Raw genomic sequence first — 21,026 nt, forward strand, 5'->3', positions numbered from 1 at the left:
ATCATATTGTGTTTTGCTTTATTGTACTCTGTGGATACTAAGTTTTTATACATATAAACTGAAAGTTTGTGGAAACACTGCATCCAGCATGTCTATTGGCAGAACCTTTCCAACAATATGTGCTTACTTCATGTCTCTGTGTCTCATACTTTGATAATTCTCAAAATATTTCTTAACTTTCATAATGCTATTGCATAATGTGAACATAACTTTCATATGCTCTGGGAAACCAAAACATTTGTGTGATTCCCTTTATTGAGATATTCAATTTATTATGGTGGTATGGAACTTAATGCTCACTCTCTCTGAGGTATGCCTATATGTACTTATACAATAATGCTATGTAATATACCAGGTCCAGGCACAGAGCCTTGTCACCACCTCGGCTCCTGAGTCCATGCACTCCAGCCTTCCCGGGGCTCTGCATTGCCAATTACTCCTTGGCAGTTTCATTACTCTCTCTATTGAATTCTCTTCTGACCCTACTACTTACCTTAAATGACTGCTCTCTTTTTTCCCTTTTCTTCACCAATATCCTTACACAGGGGTATTGTCAAATCTCTTTCAAATGATAAACGCTGCACTCTTTGTGTGAGTGTCTCATCTAAGTAATAAATCCTATATCCATTTGCCCAAAGTTACCTTGTACAAGAATGTGCAATGTTCTGGGTAAAGGAGAGAAGTGGAGCTTGCGATGTTTTGCTGTTCTCAAGATGAAAAAAGTAGCCCAAACCAGCAGCACACACCCTGTTCCCCTACAGAAATTAAGAGATTAAAAATTAGCTATTCCATGTAAAATAAGCTTGCTGGGGGACTACGCAGGGAAGACTCTAAATTATGCTCATTCTGTTTTTTCAGACACTTCTTTCCAAGGTATGTTCATATTTAATGGACTAATTTATTCTTTTTTATCACAGAAGGGAAGTAAGAGATGACTACTATTCCCCTTCCTCCAGGCCACCCAATGAACCCATAATTTGTCTACTACAATAACTGACATCTCAAGCTAAAGTCTCCTTGTAAGCTTGCAGGGTGAACGGTGACTTGTGACAGCTAGTCTAAGCCTATCCTCTTTGGTCTATGCGAGAATATCCAGTGGTTCTCCAAGGCAAAGGTATGTCTCTGAAGTCAGGTCTCTTCAATCATGTGAACCACTCAATAATCAACTGTGAGATAAAAGTCACCTGTTTTGACTGGCCATGCCTTAGCCTTAATGACTATTGTCTTGATTAGATAGCCTAATCACTTTAATATTTATTGGATTTACTACGCAATTGATTTAATGTATTTTATATGTTTGTATAAAACCTAAAGTCATCACTAAGTTTCAAGAGCTTTGGGATCAAATTCTGAACAAACAAAATGCAATGGGATTATTTTATTCATACAATGAAATGGTGATATATTCATTACCATGGAATATACTCTAGAACAAAGTAGAAAAATAACTTCTTAAAGAACCTAATAGGGTACACAGAGGCATTTTTACTTAGTTTACTCAATGTTTACAAAAATTATGAATTTGTTCCCAACATTTTAAAATCAGGAGACTTTATATAAAAACCCAGACATTGAGCTTTTTTAAAACACTGAGTCCAAACTCTAACGAAGTAGCTGAAGCCAAGAAGAGCTTCCTTTCTTGAAATGTGGATTTTTTTGGATTGTTATCGCCATCCCCTGCTCTTATCACATCGCTCATTTATTATACCAGTTTGAGTTTGCAACATCATACTCTAGGATATAGAGTAAATGACATGTTGGCTATTTCATGGAAATTTCTATTGATTCCTTCCTGAATTGATCCCAAGTCCTCTCAATGCATACTCTAGCACATGAAAGGAAAGTAGTCCTCTCTTTCTGCTTCCACCATTGAGTAGAAAGAATTCTGATGGACACTGAGGGTCCCTTCAGGCTGCTGCACTGGATGGCACTTTTCAAGGGAGGAATGAATCATGTGAGCAGCTGAACTACTTTCTATGAGTATCTGAATGTGTCTACTGGGGAAGAGAAGGTTAGAACAAGTTGCTCAGGGTGCCTTTGATCAAAGATAATGGGTACACTAGAGGCCCTCCTTCTCCTTCCTTCTTCTAAAAGGCGTCCTGGTAGCATAATGGTTACATATTGGGCTGCTAACCAAAAGGTCAGTAGTTCGAATCTAACAGCCATTCTGTTTCTGTAAACCTCAGAAACCCTATACAGGGTCACTATGTTGGAAAACACTCAACCGCCTACTACCCCCACCAGCACTCTAGACCCCACCCTAGACAAGAATTTGGAGTCCTGGTGTGGGATAATGCACTGAACCACTAGGTTGACTTGAACTACAAGGTCGGTGGTTCAAACTCAACAGCCACTCCTCAGTAATCCTATATAGTCGGAACTGACTTGACGGCACTTAACAACAACAACACGAGGCCCTCACATTCATCAGTAATCATCTGGGGGAGTTAACAAGGACAGGTTGAAGAGAGACAAAGATACTTTCTGGAGCATCTTCTCTGTGAGGACTCCAACTCCAACCAATGAGCACACACTATGGGACTATGAGCCCTCATCTTGAACCAAATGATGTTTGCAACAGGACACAGAAAAGAGCACAGGGAACAGATAGCGTCCGACAAGGCACCGAATAGCTTTCTTTAAAAACAAAATTCCAGTGCCCTACTTGCCTCAGTGGGAACTATGCTGCGAATATTCCACTAAAACAATTTCTTAAACTTCAATGTGCACTTAGAATAAGTTGGCCAGTTTTAGCAAATAAAACTAGACATGCCCAGTTAAATTTAAATTTCATAAGAGCCACAAATAATTTTTTAAGTATATGTTTCAAGTATTTAGCGTAGTGGTTACGAATCAGGCTGCGAACCACAAGGTCAGCAGTTCGAAACTACCAACTGTTCCGTGGGAGAAAGATGAGGCTTTCTGCTCCCGTAAAGATTTCCAGCCTCAGAAACCCTGTACAGGGTCGCTATGAGTTGGAATTGACTCCACGGCACATAACAACAACAACATTAATACTACTAAAAAGAGATTTATTAGTTATCTGAAATTCAAATTTAACAGCATCTATACTTTATTTGGCAACTCTCACCAGGGTGAATGGACATTTATGGGTTTCTGGGCCTCATCACCAAATATTCTAACTTAATAGGCATTTGTGTATAGAGGGGCAGGCAGTATTCTGCACTCTTAAACATTACAGATGGTTCCAATGCAGTTAGTCTTTTCACCCCATTTTGAGAACTCTAAAGTGCGATGGTGCTCTGGTAGCATAGTGGTTACGAGTCAGGCTGCTAACCTCAAGGTCAGAAGTTTGAAACTACCTGCTGATCTACAGGAGAAAGATGAGGCTTTCTGCTCCCATCAAAATTTACAGCCTTAGAAACCCTCCACAGGGTTGTTATGAATTGGAACCAACTCCCCGACACATAACCAAAGGTGACTGAGACAGTGATATGAAGCTGTCTAGTCACAAAGTGTTCCAATAAATGTTCAATGGTACAGACACAGGGGGAAGACCACATTTCCTGGCAATTCTACCTTGAGCGGCCGCAGGAACTCATTGCAAGGGAAAGTAACTATTGATACCTAAATGATACTGAAGACCAAGAAAATCAAAATAGAAAGCTAAGTCAATAACCTCATAAACAGGTCTCAGCAAATTGCCAAGCTCAGTAAGAGCTTTATTTATGTGGAGCCTTTTTGTTTTGTTTAGAAGTATTTAACCTTTTCAGTAATACTAATACTCCTTTGTTGTTGTTGTTAAGTGCTGTCGAGTCAGTTCCAACCCATAGCGACCCTGTATAGGGTTTCCAAGGACCAGATGGTGAGCTTGAACCACTGACCTTGCAGTTCAAATGGCTTTACAGTCTTGTGCATTAACTAATACTTATAGTTGAGATTTATTTAAAACTCACTACAGTCCAGATACTAAATTCTATAGTGTCATTTATTTTTCACCATACAATGAGTTCTGAGTTATTATTAAAATTTCACAGACAAAAAAATGAAAGAGATATTGAATAACTTTCCCAATGTCCAAAAGCTAATAATTTTCACAGCCAGCACCATTGGTATCCAAGACCCAAATCATCAAAGAGTGTAGTCTAGGTTGCTGTTGTTAAGTGCCACTGAGTAGGTTTCAACCCATAGCGACCCTGTATAGGACTTCTGAGGAGCAGCTGATGAGCTTAAATCACCAACCCTGCAGTTCAAACGACTTTCCAGTCTGGCGCATTAACCCACAGTTCCACAGCAGGACTCCTGTGTAGTCTAGGTAAGAGTGAAAAAATCAGGTTGGTAGCGTAGTGGTTACGAATCAGGCTGCGAACCTTAAGGTCAGCGGTTCGAAACTACCAGCCGCTCTGCGGGAGAAAGATGAGGCTTTCTACTCCCGTAAAGATTTACACCCTCGTAAACCCTGTACAGGGTCGCTATGGGTCGGAACCGACTCGACGGCACTTAACAACAACAACATAGCTAGGATACCAAATAGTCTAGTAGGATAGTAAAGAGTAGGGCTGCTAACCTCAAGACCAGCAGTTCGCAACTACCAGCTGTTGCATGGGAAAAAGATGAGGCTTTTGGCTCCCATAAAGATTTACAGCCTCGGAAACCTTATACAGAGTTGCTATGTTTCGGAACTGATTCCACGGAACCCCCCACCCCCACCCCCCCCAAGAGCCTGAAAGGACACACACAAAAAAGAATTCTGACAGCAGAGTATGATACCACCCTGTCACCAGGTCAGGAGCAGAGCAGGAGAATTTGTTGCCATCTCCACAACAGTGAACAAAACATATAAAGCAACAGTACTTCGGGTTGTTGTACCCTGGTGCCTAGGACTGGAAATCGTGTATGACGTTGTTGTTAAGTGCCGTCGAGTCAGTTCCCACCCATAGCGACCCTGTATAGGGTTTCCAAAGAACAGCTGGTGAGCTTGAACCGCTGACGTTGCGGTTCAAACCCACTTTGTAGTCCAGCACATTAACCCACAGCGCCACACCAGGACTCCGCTATATAAATATAAATTTCTCCAGAAGAAAAAGCATTCTTCAGGTCACATTTAAATAAGGAATTACTCTCCTCACGTCAAAAAGCCAAAGAATATTGTAGGTGGTTACGTGCGGTGGAGTCGGTTCCGACTCATGGTGATCCTGTACAGGGTTTCGGAGGCTGGAAATCTTTACCGGAGCAGAAAGCCTGATCTTTCTCCCGCGGAACAGCTGGTACTTTCAAACTGCTGACCTTAAGGTTGGCAGCCCGATTCGTAACCACTAAGCTACCAGTAGATCTCTTCTTTCCTCACAGGGGTGTAGAGCATTAGTGCAATCTCTAAATTGCACTCCCTGCCCTTGTATTTCTGCTGCTCTTCTTAAGATTTCCAGTGGCTAACCGTTCAGTAATCCACCTCGCCTTCTTCCTAGGATTTCAGGATGAATAGACATTGATAAGCGATGCAAGGTAGAAACACCTTCTCCCCTCTTGTCTGGCACCTCTAGTGTCATTGCACGCCTCATTTGTCAAGCCCTTGGATTTGAACCTGAAGCAGGTATCCCTTTATACCCCTCCCCCACCCTGCATACTGAGTTCTGGTGTGGCACTGTAGGTAAGCACTTGACCTCAAAGTCAGTTTGAACCACAAGATTGGCAGTTCAAATGCACCAGTCGTTCCTCTGAAACCCTGTATAGGAACCGACTGGATGGCACTTAACAACAACAACCCTCCATATGCTTCTGGGTGTCTCAAGGGCTTGAGGAAGGACATCGGGGTATACCAGGCTAATAAAAACTGCTCAATAGCACCCCAGGTGCTGAAACGAGACAAGGATATTTCTCCAGAGCCAAGAAAAGCGAAAGCCTTTCCCTGGGGCCGGCATGCTGAATTCCAACTTCTAGCCTCTAAAATAGGGAGAAAATAAAAATCTGTTTGTAAAAGCCATCTGCTTGTGGTATTTCTGTTATAGCAGCACTAGACAGACCCCAAGGGATTTTCCACCCAAGGGCTTTAGTAAATAGGTAACAATCCCTCATTTTTCACTCATTAACAGAACTCTCCCCCAACCCTTTGGTGGACTAGCTGCTCCATTCTCCACTATGCTTTAGTATTTTGGATTCTGAGCATTTCTCTAATATCCTGATGGCATTTACAATTCTAACCACATGTTTCACTTACTACACAGTACTCAGCAAAACTGACGTTTAGATGTCACTGAATATTAAGCTGAATTACTCTTCAGGAGGCTAGCATGACTTCAGGGATCCAGGGCTATTACTAAGATTCCAGTATCTTGTGGTGGTATAGTCTAAAACAGTGGTTGCTAACCAAGGATGATTATTCCCCAAGGACTATTTGAAAATTGCTGGTGACATTTTTGGTTTTCCCAGCTTAGGGGTGTTATTGGCATCTAGTGGGTAGAGACCAGAGATGCTGCTGTGCTGTGGTTAATTTATTTAACCTAAAATGGCAATACTACCACAGTTGAGAAACTAGAGTCATGTGTTTTCTAAATAACCCAATATTTCTTCTCCAAATATTGAAGGGACGATCAACCTAAATATGTTGTTGTTATTGTTGTTAAGTGCCATCAAGTCTGTTCTGACGCATAACAACTCTGCAAAGGGTTTCCAAGGAGCGGTTGGTAAGTTTGGACTGCCAACCTTGTGGTTAACACTGACCTTACAGTCCCATGCTTCATCCCACAGCACCACATCAAGACTGCAACCTAAATATGAACATGGTTAATCACAATAAAAAATGGGTCAATAATTTCTGCTTGTTGTTGTTAAGTGCTATTGAGTTGGTTCCAATCCATCACAACCCGGTTTCCGAGGCTGTAAATCTTTATGAGAGTAGAAAGCCTTATCTTTCTCCCATGGAGCAGCTGGTAGTTTCAAACTGCTGACCTTAAGGTTTGCAGCCCAATTTGTAACCACTACACTACCAGAGTCTCTGTTTGGCGAGCATTAATCTCTTTAAAACAATCAAATCTTGCATTAAGCTTTCCTAAAAGACTATTTATCAGCATTGAATCTTTTATCTAATTTTTTTTCTTTTGTTCTACACAATAAAACATGCATTTGTGATTCTCAGCTTTAGGAAGAATAAATGTCTTTGAGTTGTACAATAAAATGCCTAATGTACAACCCTCATAAATACTCAAAATTTACCATATCTGTTGATTCTCAGTCATGATTACACAACTGAAATCTACCTCAAGGCAATATATATGTAGGTCCACCTTCCACATAATTTTGCACTGAGTGGCTATTTCTACCATATCCATGAGACACAAGAAAGAGTGTGGGTACTTAACTGAGGGTCAGGGAATGATTGACTGCTTAAACACTCATCTATTCTTAAACACTCATCTATTTTGCACAGATAAGGAGCTCTGGTAGCGTAGTGGTTATGAGTCGGGCTTCCAACCTCAAAGTCAGCAGTTCAAAACTACCAGCTGTTCCATGCGAGAAAGATGAGGCTTTCTGCTCCCGTAAAGATTTACAGGCTCGGAAGCCCTGTACAGGGTCACTCTGAGTAGGAACTGACTCCATGGCACATAACAACAACAACATTCTGCACAGATGCACCAATGATTAAAGTACACTATTGTTGTTTTTCTTATTGCTGTGTGCTGTCAAGTCACTTCCAACTCATAGCAACCCTGTATAGGGTTTCCAAGAGTGATTGGTGGATTTGAACTCCCAACCAGTCCATTGCTTATCCTACAGCACCACATCAATGCACTGTTGTTGCTGTTAAGTGTAGTCAAGTCCGTTCCTACTCATAGCAATCCTGTCTAGGGTTTCCAAGGAGCAGCCGGTGGGTTGAACCACCAACCTTGCAGTTCAAACTATGTGGTCCAGTGCATATCCTACAGTGCCACAACAGGACTCTCACAAGTGCACTAGAGACTAAAAGTGATCATCTTACTTGGACAAACACCTGTACTGCATTATCAGTGACACGCTAGTTCATCAAGACTTTATCAGGAGGTGAAAGGTTCAATTATTTCAAGAATGCACTCCAGGGGCTGCATCTTTATTCATTATTTTTGCCAGAACAGGTGTGCAGAATGTAACTATTTTCAAGAAGGAACTGGTTTGTTGAATCAATTGTCCTAGTGCCATCGGTAGCACCTGGGTGATCATGTATAACTGCTTTTCAAGTAATGATCTTCCTTGTAGGTCAGTAGCTGATAAGTCTCACTTTTCTTTTAAAGAAGCCTTTGAACAGTCGGTTCACATTATTCTCCAATCCTTTTTACTCTCAGTTTCAATTGGGTATGCTAAAAATGATTCATGAGGAAAAACCACATATTTATGCAGACAGCTGTCGGCTTACGGAATAGAGTTTAAGGCAAGTAGGGAATTTTTCTGTGGAAATCAATTCTTTGCGGAAGTCAATGTATTATGGACAGTCAAGCAAGAGAAATTCCAGAGAGAAATTAGCTGTCCAAGTATCCAGCTCCTTGAGGTGTGCAACTATAGTCACTAGAAAAAAAGGGAGTTAACCCTTCAGGCAGCTCTTAAATATATATTACCTCTTGAGCAGGGGAAGTTAGACACCTGAAGCTGGGCCTTTAAACACAGACAGTATCCTTACAAAATTGATTCACTAAACCAGAACAAATTCCCCTCAAATTAAATGGATGTTTCCAAAGGGCTCTTCTTCAGGGTTTCTTACAGAATTTCCTAAACACAAGTCTAGACATAGGAAATTTCCAGCATCTCCAAATAGGGGACACTCTGGATCTCTGGAAATGAATAGGTACTCACTGTTCTACAGTAAAGATGTTCCAGACTGAGACAATGGCAATAAGTTGATGTATGATGTGTGTTTAGGGAAACTGGACCTCTGAGTAGATAGCAGGACAAGGAGCCTTGATAAAAGGAGTCAAGATTCAGATGCTGGAGCTGTAGAGTGAAGACAGCTAGGCAGCGGAGGGCTGCAGCTGAACGCCTGTCAATCTGAATGGGGGAAGCATGGCAAAGACCTAGCTAAGGAATGTACAAGGAATACCACCGAAGACCACTGAAAACTCAAACAGGCTATCACACGTGAATCCTTGCTGGCAAGAAGACACAAAGCTCAAGTTTTGCTTCTTAGAAAAATTGCCCTGAATTTAGCTGTGTTCTGTGAAGGAGACAGGGACAATAGTGGCTATGAAAACTAAAAAAGATTATTACACTAAAATCAACCTTATACCATGAAAGGTTGAAGGAGATCCATAAAGGTGACAGACTGGCAGCCAAGGTTGTTCCTTATACTGTGTTTTGGGTCCTAGGGTCTGATTCAGCGCAATTCTAGAATCTATAACCACAAATCCCTGCTGAGACCAAGGATCCATCTCTTTCTCATCCCCTGCTAACCTGCCAGGCCAGACATTTCAAGGTCAGATAAGTGGAAGTCACAGAGAAGTTCAGCTTTCGTGCTTGTTTTCCCAGCCATTAGGATTAGGTCAGCATATCCAAATACGGTTGATAGTTTACGTAATAGTATGAGGCAAGTCATAAAATATCATTACAAAGTCATGTTATTGTTCTTGTTGTTAGTTGTTGTTGGGTCAGTTCTGACACGTAGTGCCCCTACGTACAACAGAACAAAACACTGTCCAGTCCTGTACCATCCTCACACTCATTCTTATGTTTAAACCCATTGTTGCCAACACTGTGTCAATACATCATGTTGTGGGCTTTTCTCTTTTTTTCCTGGTCCTCTACTTTACCAAGTATTCTGTCCTTCTTCAGGGATAACATGTTCAAATTATATAAAATAAAGTCTTGCCATCCTCACATCTAGTGGCATTCTGATTGCACTTTTACCAATACAGAGCTGTTTGTGGCAATTTCAATATTCTTTGCCAATGCCATATTTCCAAGGCATTAATTCTTCTTCAGTCTTCCTTATTCATTGTCCACCATTAAGATACATATGAAGCAATTGGAAATATTATGGCTTGTGTTAGACACATCATAGTTTTCAAAGTGACATCTTTGCTTTTTATCACTTTAAATAGAGCGTATGCAACAGATTTTCACAGTGTAATCCATTGTTTTATTGTATGCTGCTGCTTCCATGGGCATATAGTGGATCCAGGTAAAGTTAAATCCTTGACAACTTTAATCTTTTGCAATTTATAGTGATTTTGATTATTGGCCAAGTTGTGAGGAATTTTGGTTTCTTTATGTTAAGGTGTAATTCACTTTGAAGGCTATAATTTTATACCTTCATCAGTAAGTATTTCAAATCCTCTTCACTTTCAACAAGCAAGGTTGGATAATCTGTATATCGCAAGTGGTTAATGAATCTTCCTCTAACTCTGATACATGTTCTTCATATAGGCTAGTTTCTCAGATTATCTACTCAGCATATGCAAGAAACTGGACAACATAGAATTTGCATGCTGAGCAGATAATCAAAATACAATCAGTATGCAGATGAGATAATCTGAGAAACTGGACAAAATCATGAAAACCTTTATTGAACCAAAATATCTAAATGTAAAACTACTGTATTTTGATATATCCTCCATCAGGGTCTATGATATTCTGAAGAAGGTGGTTCCACATCTCTAACCCTTCCCTGAAGAATTCTGCACTCTTTAATTTACATCACATCAAAATGGCAGTTTGGGCATCCTTGAGGGACTCAATTCATATTCTTCTTAAATAGTTTCTAGGTTTGGTAAACAGAAAGAAGTCTGCAAGAGCCAAATCAGTGTTATGGAGTGGGTTTGGTAAAGTTTCCCAGCAAAATCCTTGTAAGACAACCCTTGTTACTCACAAATATGAGTAGCTACCTTGTCATGATGAAAAAACAAAAAAACTTTTCAGCACAATTTTTGGCCTTTTTCTGACCAATGGCGTTTTCAATTTTCTTAAAACTTCTTGTAATAAGCCTCTATGATGAGGTACAAAAGCTGGAACAGAAATTTTCAAAAGTAAGCTCAAGAAAACAAAGTCAAATATTGTAATGAAATGTGCAAAGATCTGGAGTCAGAAAACCAAAAGCAAAGAACACGCTCAGCATTTCTCATGCTGAGGCAACTTAAATAAAAATTCAAACCTCGACTTTCATTATTGAAGGACTCTGGGAAAATTATTGAATGATGCAGAAAACATCAAAAGAAGATGGAAGGGATACACAGTGTCACTGTACCAAAAGGAAATGGTCGATATTCAACCATTTCAAGGAGTAGCTTATGATCGAGAGACAATGATACTGCAGGAAGAAGTCCAAGGTGCACTAAGGGAATTGGCAAAGAACAAGGCACCAGGAATTGATGGAATGCAAATTGAAATCTTTCAACAAAGTGAGGCAGCTCTGGAGGCACTCAGTCATCTATGCCAAGAAATTTGGAAGACAACTATCTGGCCAACTGATTGGAAAAGATTCATATTTGTGACCATTCCAAAGAGAGGTGACCCAATGGAATGCAGAAATCATTGGACAATATCTTTGGTATCCCATATGAGTAAAGTTTTATTAAAGGTAATACCGTATTAAAGGTAATACAATGTATGGCTGCAAGCACACATTGACAGAGAACTTCCAGAGGTTCAAGCCAGATTCAGAAAAGGATGTGGAACGAGGGGTATCATTGCTGATGTCAGCTAGATCTTGGCTGAAAGCAGAGAATATCAGAAAGATGTTTACTTGTGCTTTATTGACTACAAAAAGGTTTTGATTGTGTGGTTCATGACAAGCTATGGACAACATTGCAAAGTATGAATATTCTGGAACACTTAATTGTGCTCATGAGGAATCTGTAAATAGACCAAGAAGCAGTTCAAACAGAACACTGGAACATTGAATGGTTTAAAGATGTTCGACAAGGTTGTATTCTTTTACCATACCTATTCAATCTGTATGGTGAGCAAATAATCTGAGAAGCTGGGTTATATGAAGAAAAACATGGCATCAAGATTTGAGGAAGACTCATTAACAACCTGAGATATGCAGATGATACAACTTAGCTTGCTGAAAGTAAAGAGGACTTAAAATACTTATTGATAAAGATCAAAGACCACAGCCTTTGGTATGAATTGTATCTCAATGTAAAGAAAACAAAAATCCTCACTACTGGACCAATAAACAGCATTCTTATCAATGAGAAAAGATTGAAGTTGTCAAAGACTTTTTTTTCTTGGGTGAACCATCAACACTCATGGAAGCAGCAGTCAAGAAATCAAAAGATGTATTTTATCAGGCAAATCTGCTGCACAAGTCCTTTTAAAGTGCTGAAGAGCAAAGATGTCAGCTTGAGGACTAAGGTGTGCCTGACCCAAGTCATGATATTTTCAATAACCTCATATGCATTTGAAAACTGGACAGTTAATAAGGAAGATCATAGAAGAATTGATGCTTTTCAGTTATGGTGTTGGAGGAGAATATTGAAAGTGCCATGGGCTTCCAAAAGAACCAACAGATCTGTGTTGGAAAAAGTGCAGCCAGAGTGCCCTTGGAGGCCAGGATGGCCAAACTTGGTCTCTCATACTTTGGACATATAGTCAGGAGGGAACAGTCGCTGGAGAAGGATATCATGTTTGGTAGGGTGGAGAACCAGAGAAAAAGGATTATCCCCAGTGAAATAGACTGGCAAAGTGGCAGCATCAATGGGCTCAAGTGTGGCAACAATTGTGAGATTGGCCCAGGACTGGGCAGTGTTTCATTCTGTTGTGCATAGGATCGCTATGAGTCAGTACAAACAACAATAACAATGATTATTCTGCATCCTTTGAGAAAATTTACCCAGGTTTGTTGTTACTTTTTAGTGCCATTGAGTAAGTTCCAACTCATATCAATGCTGTATAAAGTTTCCAAGAAGCGCTTGGAGGGTTTGAATTACTGGCTTTGTGGTTCAAACCGACATTTCCATCCAGTACTTTATCCCACAGTGCCACACCAGGACTCCAAATATTAAGATTCCATAAAATAGTCACCAGAACCTTCTGAGCTGGCCTCTCTGAGTTGAATTTAACTGTTCCAGAAGATTCCTTCTGAAGCTACAATGTTGATTGAATCTTTTTTTAAACACCCTAAGGAAACTAAGATAAGCATATTACTAAGAAACTTATCTGCAGTCATCCATTAATTGCAAAGACTTGTTTTAACACGTTTTATTTGGAATAAACCCATGCATGTATCAACTAGAACCCTGATAGCAATCATTTTTTCTTGCACAATGACAGCTGTCTGCATTTAATCAACTGACTCCATGGCACTTAAACAACAACAATGTATGTGTGATGTTATGTGATGTGATTCAGATGAAAGGTACATGGGAACAGTTTTATTTTTGCAACTTCTTGTAAATTTATTACCATATTTAAATAAAATGTTTAATAAAATATAGAAAAACATCCATTAATCACAATAATGTAGTAACTTTAAAAAAAATAATTTCCATGCTAAGAGAAAATTGAAGAGCAAGGCAAAAGAAAGGTCATGAAAACTAAGCACATACAGGGCTTGAATATGCTCCCTTAAAAGGAACACCTCACACAGCAGAACACAAAAGCCACCACCGTTGAAACAGTTCCTTAGCAGAAAGGAATCTCTCTTACCAAAACCAGAGAATAGAACAATCTGGAGGATGGCAACATTTTCCACCAATTGCTTTCTGTGCCTTGCATTACACACACTCTCATACACACATTGTTATTGTGGTGGTGGTTGTAACTTATTTCCCCTTGGAAATAAAGTCTATTATGGACTGAATTGTGTCCTCCAAAATTTATGTTGAAGTCTTCTTACTGGGTTGAGTGGATACTAATCCAATATGAAAGGTGTCCTATAAAGGAGGAGAAGAGACATAAAGAGAGGCAGAAGAAAGACACGTGAAGGTACATCTAAACACCAAGGAACATCTAGGGCTACTAGAAGCTGGGGAAGAGCAAACATGGCCCTGCCAATACCTTGTAATGGAACTACCATGCTCCAGAACTATAAGAAAATAAATGTATGTTCTAATAAGCTACCATTTTGGTGCTTTGTTATGGAAGTCCTAGGGAACTAATACAAGATACCTCCCTAAAAATATGATCCAAAGCTCTTTGTGCTTCATCCACATAGGACTCAATAAACACTAATTCACTGCTTGCTCAAAGGCTGAAATGAACTTCATTGCTTGTAAAGGGGCAGGAGAAGCTCATATTTTTTAGGCTTTGCTCATAGGCCCAGTAATAACCTTTGACTTTAATAATGGCACATTTCAGCCAACAGACTACAAAAGAGCTAGCATAACATACAGCCAGTATTATAGCCATAAAATACTAGAGTAGACTGCACAAGATTTAAGTCACAGATGAGTCCAACAGGATCTAAATGGTGTCACAGATTAAATATCTGATTTCTCAGTCATCAAAATGATTTTAAAATCTTTTCTCTACTTTCATCTTTCTTCTCCCCACTCTTTATCTGTATAATCATTTATTCTTTGCATTTAATAAATCTTATTGAGGAACTACTATGTACAAGACCTTACACTAGCCAGGGTCTAAAAGCCAGGTTTTAATTTAATGACAAGAGAACTACAGAATTGTAAGTTCATCAAAGATGGATGTGTCAAGAATATTCCTATGACATCTTTGCTTTTTAAGATTTTAAAGAGGTCTTTTGCAACAGATTTACCAAATTCAATACAATGTTTGATTTCTTGACTTCTACTTCTATGGCTGATGATTACTGATTCAAGTAAAATTTAATCTTTGACAACTTCAGTATTCTCTCTGTTTATCATGGACAATTAAATAAAAAGATTAAAGAAGAATAGACACACTCAAAATATGATGTTGGCACATTCACTAGACTTCTGTGAACCCGGGTGAAGACCTGGTTGGCCAGTAGTGTGGCAAGACCCAGAGTCAGTGACATAGCCACAGAGGACTAGAGTGGAGAGTGAAGCATCCAGCTGATAAGAAGAGAGGGCATATGCATAAGAAAACCCACACTTGCAGATAATACCCACTTATCCTGGCTTCAGTGACTGGATGATCAGAACTCAACCAGAAGTAAAAAGAAGAAGGGGAAAAAAAAAAAGTATTCTCATACAATTTGATGAACTTGACCTACACCTATGGAAGCAGTAGCTCAAAAGAGGGAACAAGTCCTTACAGCAAGAATCATTCCCACCCCCTCCACACACAGAGCCCCTCCACACACAGAGTAGACAGAGATGGGCAACTTGGACATTGGCTACCCAAAATGGGGAGTAGGGGGCTACAAAGGCAAGAAGTGACTGGCTTACAAGCTTTCAAGAGGGAACCTAGATCCAGAGGGCTTGGAGGAAGGTAGAACCTCCAGTGAGTAGTATTGAATCTGACTAGGCGGGGCTGATGCAATGAAATGCAGACGGGTCTCTTGTGATACAATAGTGAATAATTGTTATCAGGACTGATTGTGAGGGTCGGAAATGTAAAAGTAGACGTTTTATAGCAAGGAGGGGAGTGAGTAACTTTTCAGTCTAGGAGTGGAGGCCCCTAGGACCATCAAGGGAGAAGAGCAGAGAGCGGGACCCTACCCAGAGAAGCAGTGATGCCTGAAATGGAGCCAGAGATGATGACGTGGAGCAATGGAGCAGCTGGAGACTTTAGATCCAGAGAGGGAGAGCGACTGTGTGCTGAAGAGCTGGGGGGTATGGGGAAGGATTGCATGGAGGGGATTGTAACCATGGCAATGAGATGATATACGATAGAATGAATGTAAAACTAATGTTCTCCCATGTAAACTATCACATAATTCACAATAAAACATTTAAGAAAAAAAAATATAATGTTGGCAAAGAATATTGAATAAACCATGAACTGCCTGAAGAAGGAACAAATCTGTCTTGTAAGAAGCATAACTAGAATGGTCCTTATAAGTGACAATACTGAGACTTCAGGGACCCATCCCTGAAGGGTATCATGAACTGTGTACCTCTGAAATACTAAATTCCATGAGTGTGGTTATAATTACATTTGGAAATGGGCTGTCTTTGTTATGTTAATAATATAGGATTTGTGTGTTGTTGTGAGCTCTGCAGTCAGTTCCGACCCATAGCGATCCTATATGGGGTTTCCAAGGAAAAACTAGTGAGCTTGAACCACCAACTTTGTAGTTCAAACCATTTTGCAGTTCGATGCATTAACCCATAGCACCACACAAGAACTCCCAGGATTAGTGGAGGGTATGTTTTAAATCAACCTCTTTTGAGGTATAAAAGAGATAAACCAAGAAAGTAAGAGAAGCCGAGATGGAAGAAAGAGAGATACCAAGTTACACGAAGACAAAACAAAGGCAGAAGCTCAGAAGAGCCAAGGATCTTACTCCAGAACCTATATATAGAGAAAGTCTTCTCCTAGAACCAGAATCTTGAATTTGCACTTCTAGCCTCCTAAACTGTGAGAAAGTAAAATGCTGTTTCTTAAAGCCAGTCACTTGTAGTATTTCTATTACAACAGTACTAGATAACTAAGATATATGGTAAAGTGGAGGGTCGTTGGAAAAGAAGAACCTCAATAAAATGGATTGATAAACTGGCTATAATAATGGATTAACATATACCTTCTATTGTGAAGAAGGAGTTCTGGCATAACACTGTGGGATAATGATCTGGACCTCCAGGTCAGTTTGAACTATAAGGTTGATGGTTCAAATTCACCAGCTGCTCCTCAGAAACCCTATATGGGGTCACTATGAGTCAGAACCAATTCAAAGGTATTTAACAACAACTAACAACATTGTGAAGAAACTGAAGGATAAGTACTGGTCAGCTAATCCCAAGGTTGACAATCCAAATCCAACAGGTATTCAGTGGGAGAAAGATGAGTCTTTCTGCTCCCTTCAAGACATACAGTCTCAGCTATGAATAAGAATCAGCTCAATGGCAGTGGATTTGGTTTGGTTTGGATGATTGTAAGGATGGAACAGGATTGAGCAATGTTTCATTCTATTATACAGAAGGATGGTATGAGTCAGAATCAACTCAATGGCACCTAACAAACAACATACCCAATGAATCTGTATTAATCTAAACCTTTATTCTCAGACCATGCGACTTAGATAAGACTCATAGATGCTCCCTTGTTTACCTATGAAAAGGCCTCCAAGTTCTCATTTTTTGCCTCATAAATGATGAGCTGCACTGCATATCTCTACTGATCAATGGGAACAAAATTCTTGTTAACTAAACTTTGGTTAAGCATTTCCTTTTTTCAGTCTATGAACACTGGCCAACCCTTATCCTGAGCCAGAATAGAGGTCCTCTAAGGCTCTCTCCAGTGTCCTGGTGCAGCGCTGTGGGTTAATGCATCAGACTGCAAAACCATTTGAACTGCAAGGTCGGCAGTTCAAGCTAACCAGCTGCCCCTCGGAAATCCTATACACGGTCACTATGGGTTGGAACTGACTCTACGGCACTTCACAACAACAACAAGGACCTCTCCAGGAGAACAGATTTGCCTCAGTGTAAAAGATCTGACTACACAGCCCTTTCATCCCACTTTTTCACACCCAGCCCTTTCGTCCCACTTTTTCACACCCAGTTCTTTCTAGCTTATCTACTTCTCAATTAAAACAACAACAATAACAATAAATCTCTTTCTTTCACACCCTTGTAACAGTCCAAGCCCCGGCCCCCATTACAGTCATCCCTTTCCCCTTTTACAATAATCTTTTTTAATAAAGTCACTTCTTACTAATTCTAGATTTGGTCTTTATTGGACAATTACGGTATCAAAGAAGGCATGTCAAAGCATGGTACTTTAGGTGCCAAATCTTGCTGGCAGAGCCATGCAACAAACCCTGTCATCGTAGGCAAGTTAAACAGTTTCAATTGTTCCGGGTCTAGAGTTGGGTTTTCTGAAATCTGTGCAGTTCTGCCTCCTTTCCTCCGCTGGCATATTAGCTGCCCCCATTAGGCACCTAAAACAGTGTGTAAGTGCTGTACTTGAAATAAATGTAATTAAGAGTCATGAGGAGGGTTGAGAAGATAACCACAACTTTTATTAGGGGTTATTCAGCTGAAGGTAATTGAAAACAGATGATCAGAGGGATTCAGAAGTTTTCTCAGTTGTTCAGCAATAGGGCACAGTTGTCATGACAAGGAGATGCTCAGAGGAGCACCCTGGAAGAATGAGAGCCTTAACTCTTTCATAGATGAGAAATGGGATAAAACAATTGGCAAAGGAGAAATTAAATAGACCTTCCTTCTACTATGAAGCAATTCTTCACTCATAGATCTATGACTAAGCTGTACCCAGATATGTCAATTCCCTAAAGTGTCTGGACAGAAATTTACCAAGAGATAATAATGTTCAATTGTACTAAATAATAGAATAAAAAAAAAAATCAAAGCTATCAAAGTGTACTTTATCCTCCAAGAATCTTCCATGATTTCAGACACACTGTGACTTTAGTCCTGAATACTCTGAAAAGTCAACATGCAGGGTAAGATGTTGGTTTTTTAGGTGCTGTCCAGTCAATTTCAACTCATACTGACACTAAGTACAACAGACACTAAGTACAACTGCCGTGTCCTGTGCCAGCCTCACAATTATTATGTTTGAGCCCATTGTTGCTGCTGCTCTGTCAATCCATCTCACTGAGGGTTTTCTTCTTTTTTACTGACTTTCCACTTTTCCAAGCATGATGCCCTTCTCCAGGAACTGATTCCTTCTGACAACATATTTAAAGTACAAGAGACAAAGTTTTGCCATACTTATTTCTAAGGAGCATTCTGGTGGTATTCCTTCAAAACAGATTTGTTGGTTCTTCTGGCTGTATGGTATTTAGAATGTTCTTCACCAAAACCTTAATTTGAATACATTAATTCTATGGTATTCCTTATTCACTGTCCAAGTTTCACATGCATATGAGGTGACTGAAAATACCATAACTTGGTGAGGCACACCTTAGACCTCAAAGTAATATCTTTGCTCTTAAACACTTTTAAGAGGTCTCGTACAATAGATTTGCTTAATTTGATATATATTGTTTGATTTTTCACTAATGAGCCTTGATTTCAGATCCAAGCAAAATTAAATCTTTCATTTATCATGATGTTATTTATGGGCCCAGTGATGAGGATTTTTGTTTTCTTTACATTAAGGTGCAATCCATACTGAAGGCTGTAATCTTTGGTCTTTATCAGCTAAGTATTTCAAGTCTTCTTTACTTCCAGTAAGCAAGATTGTGTCATCTACATAGCTCAGGTTGGAAAAATAATGAGTTTTCCTCCAACCCCTGATACCATGTTCTTTTTCATATAATCTGCCTTCTCAGATTATTTGCTTATCATACAGACTGAACAAGTATAATGAAAGGATACAACCCTGGCAAACAAGTTTCCTGATTTTAAATCAGTCAGTACCCCCTTATTCTGTTTTAAGGCTGCCTCTTGGTCTATACACAGAATTCTCATGAGCACAATAAGTATTCTAGAATATCCATTCTTAGCAGCATTATGATCCACATAGTTGAATGTGTTTGCAGAGTCAATAAAGCATGCAGTAAGATAGTAAAGGTTTAATAAGTGCTTGGCATTGGAATCAATAAACACAAAAATCAGCACTCACAATGGACAGTTCAGAGTGAAACTTTGGTTTACATTATTTGAAGCAATCAAAAAATATCAGTATCTACTTTGTTGGCTCTATATTGAGATATTACTTCCAAGAAAGTTTGAGGAAATTCTAAGAGAAATAGTGAGTGCATTTATCCCCAATCACTTGCTTACATATAACCAACTATTAGTTTCTTAACACTATAGTGCAACAAGTCAACATTTCATACCATGCCACTGAGGCTGCCACTCCAACTAATATTTAGCATGAACTCAAAGCCCTCTTAGCTCTGATCTTCCTAACAGTGCTGAAGATCTTACCTCCACAATATTGGTGGGATTACGGATGTAGATTCCAGATGGTGTCAACACCTCAGGATTAGAAAGTCCTTCAGCACCAGAAACACTGATGATCACATTGTTTCTTATTATATTCCCCTGTTCTGACCAGTCTAATTTGAAAGAATATAAATCAAAAACATGGATTAATAAACATAATTAAAACACACAACCCAACAACCTTGATTCTATTAATAAACATGACAGTTCAAACATACATATACATGACATTTATTTAGAAAACATTTAACATGTTCAACAAACTTAGGACAGCTTTTTTCCCAATTTCAGACAACTTCAATAGACTATAATATAATTAAAGACAATCTTCATATTTACCAATTTTTCTTCTAAGAATAGTATTCCGAAAGATGTATCTCATCTCCATGTATGTACCTGAGAACAAAATACTATGTTATCTCATTGCATTTCATGCCACTTAGGAAAATAAAGGGCATTACAACAATATTTCATTTTTTTTAGGGTAGGGGTTGTTTTAGATTTTGCTTCTAAGTTTTCATCTATGAATAAGACAAGGAGCTACAGATCACATGAACCTTTTAGTTCTAGAGAATCATGAATCAGAAGTTAATTTTTAAAAAATAAAACCTGCTGTTACATTGAGGATATTATAATTAATATAATAAAATAAAACATATTTAAATTATTTAATGGAAAACTAAATTTTGAGCAAAGTTGTATCATCTATATATTGCAGGTTGTTAATGAGTTCCTCTAATCCCCATGCCACATTCTTCTTCATATAATCCAGCTTCTCAGATTATTTGCTCAATATACAGATTGAATAAATATGGTGAAAGAATATAACCCTTGTGCACACCTCTCCTGATCTTAAAACATTTGGTGTTCCCTTGTTCTGTTTGAACAACTGCTTCTTGGTCTATATATAGGTCCTTCATGAGCACAATTACATGTTCCAGAATATTCATTATCCTCAATATTGTCCATAGCTTGTTGTAGGGAGTGTGGTGACTCCTGATAGGGTCCAAGGTTCAAGACCATTAGCCACTGAGATTATCTATACCACAAAGATTTAAAAACCTTAGCAACATTATTTAGTCATAACAGACTTGAAGGCATTTAACAACAACATACATTATAAATATTGTATATATATAT

At 39.2% G+C, this 21,026-nt stretch overlaps 1 protein-coding gene across 1 annotated transcript in view; it reads right to left on the reverse strand.

Annotated features, from left to right (window-relative positions):
• Positions 1-21,026, reverse strand: part of PKHD1 (polycystic kidney and hepatic disease 1 (autosomal recessive)) — a 722,421-nt gene that overhangs the window by 394,166 nt on the left and 307,229 nt on the right. Inside the window, 2 exon segments of the mRNA XM_006835767.1 lie at positions 643-755; positions 19,869-19,999. Of these exon segments, the coding sequence (XP_006835830.1) occupies positions 643-755; positions 19,869-19,999 (244 nt within the window).

Source organism: Chrysochloris asiatica, unplaced genomic scaffold (genome assembly GCF_000296735.1).
Source record: "Chrysochloris asiatica unplaced genomic scaffold, ChrAsi1.0 scaffold00019, whole genome shotgun sequence".
Taxonomy (NCBI): domain Eukaryota; kingdom Metazoa; phylum Chordata; class Mammalia; order Afrosoricida; family Chrysochloridae; genus Chrysochloris; species Chrysochloris asiatica.